Here is an 8907-nt window from a genome sequence, read left to right as displayed (position 1 = left end):
CGACCAGGGATCGAACCCACACCCCCTGCATTGGAAGGAGAAGTCTTAACCACTCGCCAGGGAAGTCTCCATGGTCACTTTAAATCTGGGCTCATCAGAGAAATTTTGCCAAAGCACATTAGTTTATTTAGGAAACTCACTGTTCTCTTCCTTATTGGGATAATCTTCAGTTCTCAATGTTTAATCTTTTGTGGGAGATTTCTAACCCTCTTGGATTATCTCTCCTTCCAGAATCTCTTTCTTTCCCAGAAGGAAGAGCGCTTTTTTTTCTTCTGAAGTTTTAAAACCTACTCCTCCAAATTCAAGAATTCATGTGTGATGCTAATTAAATAATTTTCACGAATGGGCCACCACTGGTGTTTCTCTGCATTGATGCTTCAGAACAATTTAAGGCCTTGTCTTAGTAATAATGCTGAATATTCAGTCTTCTTTTAGCGATGCAGTAATATCTCGTTACTCTGAGTCCAGATTCTCTGCTCCAGATCTTTTTATCTTAAGTTTGCATTTTTCTTCAAAGAGCGTTTAATAAATATATGTCAGAGACTCACTGTTGGCTAAACTCTCTGGTCTTCCTGGGTCTTGCCAAGAGAATGTTTGTCTTAACTTCAGCACATAGAGTGAGCTGCGTTAATGCCAAGTGAGCTATATGTAGGAAATCTGTTTTGAAAGGGCCATCCTCAGGAGGACTTCCAAATAAAACTGTACGAGAACAGGAGTAAGGATAAACTGTGGTCCATTTTTGAGAAATCCAATCTTATTTCTCCTCCATTTATTTGTTTGTTCTGTGTGCCAAATGGGTAAGAACCAAACGGCAGAGTGCCATGAGCATCTTTCCACTTTTTTCTGGGACTGGAGATGGGCAGATCAGATGTTCACAGCTTGTCCCCCCACTTAATGCCCTGTCTTTCAAGTCAAAGCCCGGGATATGGCATCTCAAGGTTGACATGCAACTGTGGCAGAGATAAGCAGTTTCAGTAGCAAACAACTATCCGAAAAACCTTGTGATTTATCCATACTGGACACGTTTTCTTGTAGCTGGTGGTATGTTTTTCACGTTAGCTCTTTCTTGGGATTAACAAACCAGTGCAAATCTTGTTTCATCCCTCCCTGGGTATTTAGTGTAGTGCCAGGCAAAGCACAGATTAACGTATGCTTACTCAGGATTAAGGATGATTTTTTTTTTTTTTTTAGCTCTTCTGATCGGCAGTAAAATAGAATCTACACAGTTCAGTGAATTCAATGGATGGGCTGTTTTCGTTAATGCCGGCAGCTAACCCCAAACCTTGGGTCCCAGGTTTCTTGGGTCCCAGGTTTCTTTGGTCCCAAACCTTGGGTCCCAGGTTTCTTTGGTCGTGCTTTTGGTGATGGTCGAAGGGCAGACGGCCGTGAACTCCTTCACCATGTTCTTAATCCGTCTCCGTTACTGCAGTGCTGCGCACGACTGCTCCACGGCCAAGAAGAGGCGAGCCGGGGAGCAGGCTCTGGGGGTGCCGGTCAACAAGAGAAAGTCCCTGCTCATGAAGCCCCGACACTACAGCCCCAGCGCGGACCGCGAGGAGGGACGGGCTGAGCGGACGGCGGAGGCGTTGGGGCAGGACGGCGCCCCGGAGACCCACCATCACCCCGGCGCAGGTAGCGAGGTGGAGTGGCCCCAGCTTGAGTTCCTGCCCGCGCACAGACCCAGGCCCACCTCAGGGGGACGTGCCGTTTGTATGGTGGGAAAAGCAAATCCCAACGTGAGAGCAAAACCAGACATTGGTCTCCCTCAGCATCCACTAGTGAGGACCAGTTTTCCTTCAATAAAGGGGGGGGGGGGTCTAAGCACAAGCCACAGAGCACAGAGCATCCTTGGCCCCAGGCACGGGTTTGGACTGTGCCTCTTTCTGAAGAAAATAAAAGCGACTAAGCCCCAAAGTTGAAGAGAACCTTAATTCCCTAATGGGGTGGATGTCTAGTCCCTGAAAGATAAAACCCCTGCAAAGTAAGCTTTGAGACATTTCTGATAGGACGTATGAGACGCAGTCTCTATTTTGAAATTTTATTTTGTTAATTTTTTATTGAAGTATATGGTTGATTTACAATCTTATATTTGTTCCAGGTGTGCAGCATAGCGATCCAGTATTTTTACAGATTCGACACCATTAAAAGTCATGACACGATAATGGGTATAATTCCCTGTGCTGTACAGTATATCCTTGTTGCTTATCTGTTTGACACGTAATAGTTTGTGTCTCTTAATCCCCTGCCCCTAATTTTTTTTTTGAAATTTTAGGATGTGCTTCTCCGCAGTTCGCGGTCACCCCCACTAGACCCTGGTTGTCCCAGTGCCTCCAGGACCCGGACCATCACAGACCACTTTGTGCATGAGGCTAAAATCGAAGGACATGCAAAATGTCTCAAAAGTTTATTTTAGAAAATACGTGGAAATCTAAAGCTTGACCTTTTAGAAAATGAAACTAGTTGTGTGTATGTTCTACTACATACACATTTTTTTCCGAATGTGAGTTTTTAAGGAATCAAAATACACAAAATAAGTTGTTACTTGAAAAGAAGTATAAATGATACAAACCGAAGGCAACGAGCTTCTTAGATCATAAATATCTATTGCGTATAGAACGGTAGTAATTGCAGTAGGTGTTAATAGAGAAGATATAAAAGCATATTGACTGAGTGAGCACAGATCTCAGATCACAATCATCAGATCTCCAGTCATCTCGGCTTACAAATGATTGGAGATTCCGTAGTTAAAACAGTTGTATTCTGATTTGCTAGTGCTTGACTGAATTTTCTGGCTTTTGTGTATTTAACATATTGCGTAAAGCCTCGTGGCTCATCTGTAAATTATAATCATCCTTGACTTTTCTGTTTGTTTCCTTGAGCAGGTCAGTTTTTTGTTGTTGTTGATTCACGAAAATTGTAGGTTGAATCTAGTACTAGGGAAAGTCCTTGAGTCAGTATGGTTATATAATTCATCTCGCTGACATTAATTTACCAAGTATTTAAGAAAATGGGCATCTTTTACACCAACACATTTTGCAGGCGCCCTAAGGACCAGGGCTGTACCTGCCCACCATCTTCCCGCCTTCTTTTGTAGCTGAATGATCATTGTAGATGCTTGCTAGTAACCAGGAAAGTATACTGTCAAATATTCTCAGTTAAATATTCACTTAGAAGCACTGACAGACTCCTGCCAGCAGCTTCACAAATGTTCACTCTTTAGTATTAGAGCCACTACTAATCATAATGAATGATTAGCATAATGAATATGCTAAAATTGCAGCCGTAGTGGGTATTATTTTTGAATTCTTAATATATTCCAAGCACATAAATCATATCACTTAATCCACCCAACAGTGACGTGAGTGTGTACTGTTATGGCCACAGCTTTTACAAATGAGACCATTGAGGACAAAGGGATTTAATGCTAAAGGTAACGCAGCTTGTAGGCGTTGGAAAGAAGATAATTAGGAAACAATTGAAGGACAAGCAAAATAACTATTTCCCAGCTAACCGTGCTCCATAATCCAGCCCTTCCCATGCTCTGACCACCTTTGGAAGGCAAGTTGGGCAAAGTCCCTGCGAGGTCAAATTACGAAGTCACATTTCCAGAAATGACAGGTCACAGATGCTTCTCTCCCTGGTCGAGAGCGGAAAAGTCTAAGTTGCCTTCAGCCCTCTGAGCACGTGACCCCCAGCCCCCGAAAAGCAAGAGAGCTGAGTTTGTGCCCAAGCCCAGCGTAAGGGGTTTCATCTACCATCTCGGTCACTCCAGGCACCCCAAGGTCTTCACCTGACCAGGTGTGTGCCCAATTTTGTCTTAAGCAGGTGGTTCAGTTGATGAGAGAGGGTTAGGCTCACGAAGGCTGAGGTCATGAGCTTGAATCCCTTTAATGGCAAAATTGTGCCCCATGCCCTCCCCTGGCTGTCTTTCAAGAAGCTGCAGGTGGGCGTTAAGGACGATAGAAGAAAATTTGGACAAAACCATGCAGCTGCACAGTTTTCACTGGGGCAAACAGAAGATGACCTTGCAGAGCCCTCTCAGGAGGCAGGACGAACTCGTGTGTTCCCAGTGCAGACGAGGGAAAGCAGCAGGGTGAGCCAGTGTGTGGGATCCTCCTGGGTTGTGAGCACGTGATCGTGATTCCAGGAAGCCCGTCACACCTGTGGAGGCTCTGGGAGCTGGGACGATACTTTGAATATGTTATCTCTCAACAGACAGCAAATAAAGGATAAGCCGCTCCTATTCTAAAACTCTGAAAGACGAATTCATCTTTTAGGGCTTTTATTCCCAGCAAAATTGACATACTCAGGAGGCCTGGAAAACTAATTTACCCATAAAAGTCACTTAGATAGTTACAGAAACAGAACTAAAATCTGAAATCCAGTTGTACTAAAGGAATCAACCTCAAAACATGTGATTTTCAGAGGACTTCTTTTGTTTAAGTTGTTTTGATGCAGAACAGTTGATACCTATGGAGAATCCGCTAGCAGGTAACTTCAGGATTACCAGACCCCTCAGAGGAGAGACTTTGGTTTAAAGCAAATCAACAAATGTGAGCTTTTACATATCAGGCCGAAAGGAAGTTTATTTATTTACTTTTTTGCTCTGTGAGGAAAGTAGTGTCCTGCTCCAGCCCCAGAAGTGCACCTGAGGAATTTTCTACCCCACGTTGTTGTGAGATGCACTTTGTTAGTTTTTGTTCGTTGTTGTGTTTGTCTTTATGTGTTTTTCTTTACACTTTAAGGATTGTTGCTTTCCATTACAAGTTACCTGACAAGTGTATTCTGGTATTTTCCTATAAATTCACTCTTGAAAGTATCCAGATATGGGAAAACAGTAGGCACCTGGCCGTGGGTCTGGATCTCAGCCCCCCCGACTGGCTGGTTGTGTGAACTTGAGCAAGCCCTTAGCTCTTTAGAACCCTGGTTTCCCGCCTGTAACAGGGAGTTGAAAGTACTTTTCTTGTAGTTGTTGTGAGGATTAAATGAAATGAGTAACTGAACACCACGCCAGGAACATACCAGTTCATCGTCTTAGCATGTCACAGGGTCATCCAGTCATTGGGACATCAGATCACCCTCGTTTTAAAGATGAGGACCCAGGACTCGGGAGACATCGGCCTGCCCGAGGCCATACAGGCAGGTGGTGCTGGGCCAACCACACGACCCCGGTCTCTGGACCTCAGACCCGGGAGGTCTCCCTCCACACGGTGCGCGGACCCTCCCATCCCCAAGGCAGTTGGCAAGCACAGCAAGTGTGACGTGGGTGACGGTGAACTGGGCTGAGTCCTCTTTACACTTGGACTGTGACCTTCCACAGCGGGCATGGTCACCACTTCCTCTGAATGGAAAACGGGCCGCACCTCATCTAGGTGGAAGCTCCCATGTCTCCTCCCCCATTGCTGACTCTACCGTAGCAACAGGGAAGGGAGAGGCAGCCATCCTTCCCCGCGTACCTGTTGGGTGGCACCTGCTTTCCTGTGAGGGCGAGGCTCAGAAAGCGTGAGGAAGCCATCGAAGTTGGCAGAGAGACACACGCCAGGCCCAGAATCAAACGAGGTCCCTAACGCAGGGCTCTTTGGGTTATGTCAGTGGCAAAAGCACAAAACAGACCACTGGGCCACCCCGGAAAACAAAAACACACGAGCACAGAAAAAGTAGGCAGCCTGTTACAAAGCTGGGGGAAAGTGGCGCCCCGTCACAGATATGTCTGCTCAAAAGCGAACTCAACTTCTCTCTTTGTGACAATGACAGTGATGGCAGAGGGGGGTGGGCGCGTGGGAAGTTGGTCTGCAGGTTTGCAGAGCACCCCTGGAAACCCCGCGGGCAACGCACGAAGGCACCTCTACCAGCAGGGCTCCTCTCTTTCTGAAGAATAATTAATAAATATTTTCTTTTAGCATATAACCAACAGTTGAACCAAACAATTATGTAAACTGGAAATGACCCAAAACGCTCGCCTTGGCAGCGGCTCGGTGACACGCATCGTCAGGCACACGTGCATTGCTGTCACCCCCGCCTCTCTGGTGATCTGCACTTAATAGGAATATTTTAAACTATGTAGCTAAGCAACAGAGGTAATTGTTGCTTTCTAGAGCTTTTGTTAGCACTCTCACACAGCCCAAATATGCATAATTAGGTATAATGTCTATAAATCATTATTGTACACATGTGGGTAGTTAAGTGGAGTTGAGAGAATAGTTCAATGAATTGAGCATATTCACTGAAAATGCTTTTTATTTGTTTTCTGTAGTTCATAATATTCTAAAATTATCATAACCCTTTACACTTTCTCTTAACAGCCAACTGTGATATTGAGAAAAACTTCATTTGCATTTTAGACTATGTTTAATATATTATTTAAACCTGGAGTTCCTCTGATATGAATTCAGGAGAGGATACACCATCCGTTCAAATATTATGTGCTGGTTTCGCCAGCCTCTTTTCTAGGAAGTAAAATGTTAAATTTTTCAGTTTATGTTGAATAGATCCCAACAAAAGACTGCACTCTATAATCAGCATTATTTAAAGGGGCTAGTGTTGTGACTGAATTCTTCCCTTCATCCAAAAATGCTTTTAGTTACTATGGCAATATTTACTTGATCCGGGCAGTCCAGTGTTGATTTAGGGAGATAATTACCAGAAAGGAAGATGATGGAGATGCATTTTTGAGTGTCCTTGTCAGACGCAATGTTTATAAAAAATTAAACGAGACCCAAAAAAGGCACATTGTCTTCTGCACAGACACCCTCTCCCGCAGCCCTTTACACAGGACGGCTGTGCTTTTCTTTCCTCCCAAGATGTTTATTAACGCAGAATGCACTTCACCTGGTGTCTTTAGCAGTCTTTAAGGGGGCTTATTATTTCGTGTTCCCATCCGCCACGCTGCCTTTAGAGACACAGAAACAGTCCTGCTCCTACTTCTTGTTGTTTTGTCCCAGTGACTGCCAGGGACCACTGCCTGGTTACCTGGTGCATTTCACAGCCTGGCGATCCCTGGGCGCCGAGCTCCCTGGACCCCGCCATGTGCGCGGCCAGGGCTGGGGCACTGGCGAATCCGCACCTCAGGTGGTGTGTTTGCACCGGGACAGGCTTGGGGAGGGTGACTGTACATATAAATATATACACACGCACAATCTGTCACCCCGACTGGGCCACTGCCAAGAGGGAAGGGGGTGACATGGACAGCTGCTCTGGGACAGTGGATGCCCCATGGACAGACTGGCACTTGGGGGGTGGGCGCTCTTCTCAGTCCCAGGCCTTCTTTACCATCAGGACTGAGAACAACTGGTTAACATTCAGCATCCTCCAACCGTCCCCACTCCTGACTCATCTCCTTTTTACACAAGTGCGTGCAGGTACCAGGCCAGAAACTGAGCTACTATTCAAGATATTATTCCATCATGTTCATTCTCCCACTTACTTGTGTTTCCCTCATCATGGCATTTTCGTGTGACAGTTATGACAGTGATGAGGGAGTCTCGAGAACCTCAGGCTTCTTTTAGTTATCGTCTCGTGTAGATGTGTTGTGTATTTCAGCTAACATTCCATAAAATCTGAAAGTATGTTTGGGACTCTACGGAGGCAGAGAAAATCAGCCTAATATAAGCTTTGAAAATATATTGCCACGCTAGCAGAGAAATTCAGTGAATACTTCCTTTTTATAATGTATAGTAGGACATATGTTTAATTTTCTTCCGGTTGACTGAGATTTGCAAATATAAGAGGTACAGTGACACGAATTTCACATTCAGGACTCTGTAATGGTTGAGTATTTATTTCAGTAACTAGACGAGCTTAGCTCTGACATGCTGAAAATTAGAATAGCTCGTCTCTTTAAAGGCAATTCTCAGAATATTAAGGTCTGAGTTTTGTTTTGTTTTGTCAAGAGGGTATATATTTTTCTACCCAATGTTTATATAATTGATGGAGTCCACATATTCACATATTGCATGTATTATATATGTATATCTATTTATCTATCACTGTAATTTCCTTAAAATACTTTTTGTTCTTATTTTTCAAATATTGGCCTTCTTTTTTCCCTAGAAGAAACCATGATAAAACCCATGGAAGAGAAGCTTCATTCAACTGCACAAGAAAATTCCGATGGGAAGGAAGACAGATACGGCCGTTATCAAGAGCTCGTGGTCAAATCACTAATGCATTTGGGGAAATTTGAAAAAAATGCATCTGTTCAGACCATAAGTGAGAACTTAAATGACAGTGGCATCCAGTCTCTAAAAGCAGAGGGGGATGAAGTGGATGAGTGCTTTATGGTTCATTCCGACGATGGAAAAGACAAAATCGACGATTCCCAGCTGCGGTTCTGCTCCTCTGATGACAACGAAAGTAACTCTGAAAGTGCAGAGAATGGTTGGGACAGCGACTCCAACTTCTCAGAAGAAACCAAACCTCAGAGCGTCCCAAAGTATGTTCTCGTGGATGATAGGAAAGACCTATTGGAAGTTCCTGAAATAAAAGCTGAAGGTGACAAGTTTATCTCTTGCGAAAGTACATGTGATTCGGAAACAGAAAGGAGAGACCCACAGCACGCTCCCGCGGACCCGTCGGATGGCCAAGCCCAGCTCCCGTTCCCTGGGAGTCAGGAGGATGATCACAGGCACGGGTGTCCAGCCGCGGGGGTGGAGGAAGCCGCTGCCCTGGAGAAAGCCAAGGGGAACTTGAGTTTGCTGGAGCAGGCGATCGCCCTGCAGGCTGAGCGAGGCTGTGTTTTCCACAGCACCTACAAGGAGCTGGACAGGTTTCTTCTGGAGCATCTCTCGGGGGAGAGGAAGCAAAACAAAGTCATTGACGTGGGCGGAAGACAAGTCTTTACCAGTAAACGTAAGACACCGATTTGCTTCTATTTTATTTAAAATTGCTTTAGAGGTAGGGGCGGGGGGG

General features: G+C 44.9%; 1 protein-coding gene across 1 annotated transcript in view; it reads left to right on the top strand.

The window, feature by feature from the left end:
• Positions 1-1364: 1364 nt before the first annotated feature.
• The window catches only part of ST18 (ST18 C2H2C-type zinc finger transcription factor), a 66430-nt gene continuing 58887 nt past the window's right edge, over positions 1365-8907 (top strand). The window contains exons 1-2 of the mRNA XM_007464060.1: positions 1365-1632; positions 8050-8847. Coding sequence (XP_007464122.1) covers positions 1365-1632; positions 8050-8847 — 1066 coding nt within the window. The remainder of the gene's footprint in view (positions 1633-8049; positions 8848-8907) is intronic.

Source organism: Lipotes vexillifer, unplaced genomic scaffold (genome assembly GCF_000442215.2).
Source record: "Lipotes vexillifer unplaced genomic scaffold, Lipotes_vexillifer_v1.1 scaffold69, whole genome shotgun sequence".
Lineage (NCBI taxonomy): Eukaryota > Metazoa > Chordata > Mammalia > Artiodactyla > Lipotidae > Lipotes > Lipotes vexillifer.
This window is presented reverse-complemented; position numbering and strand designations above follow the sequence as displayed.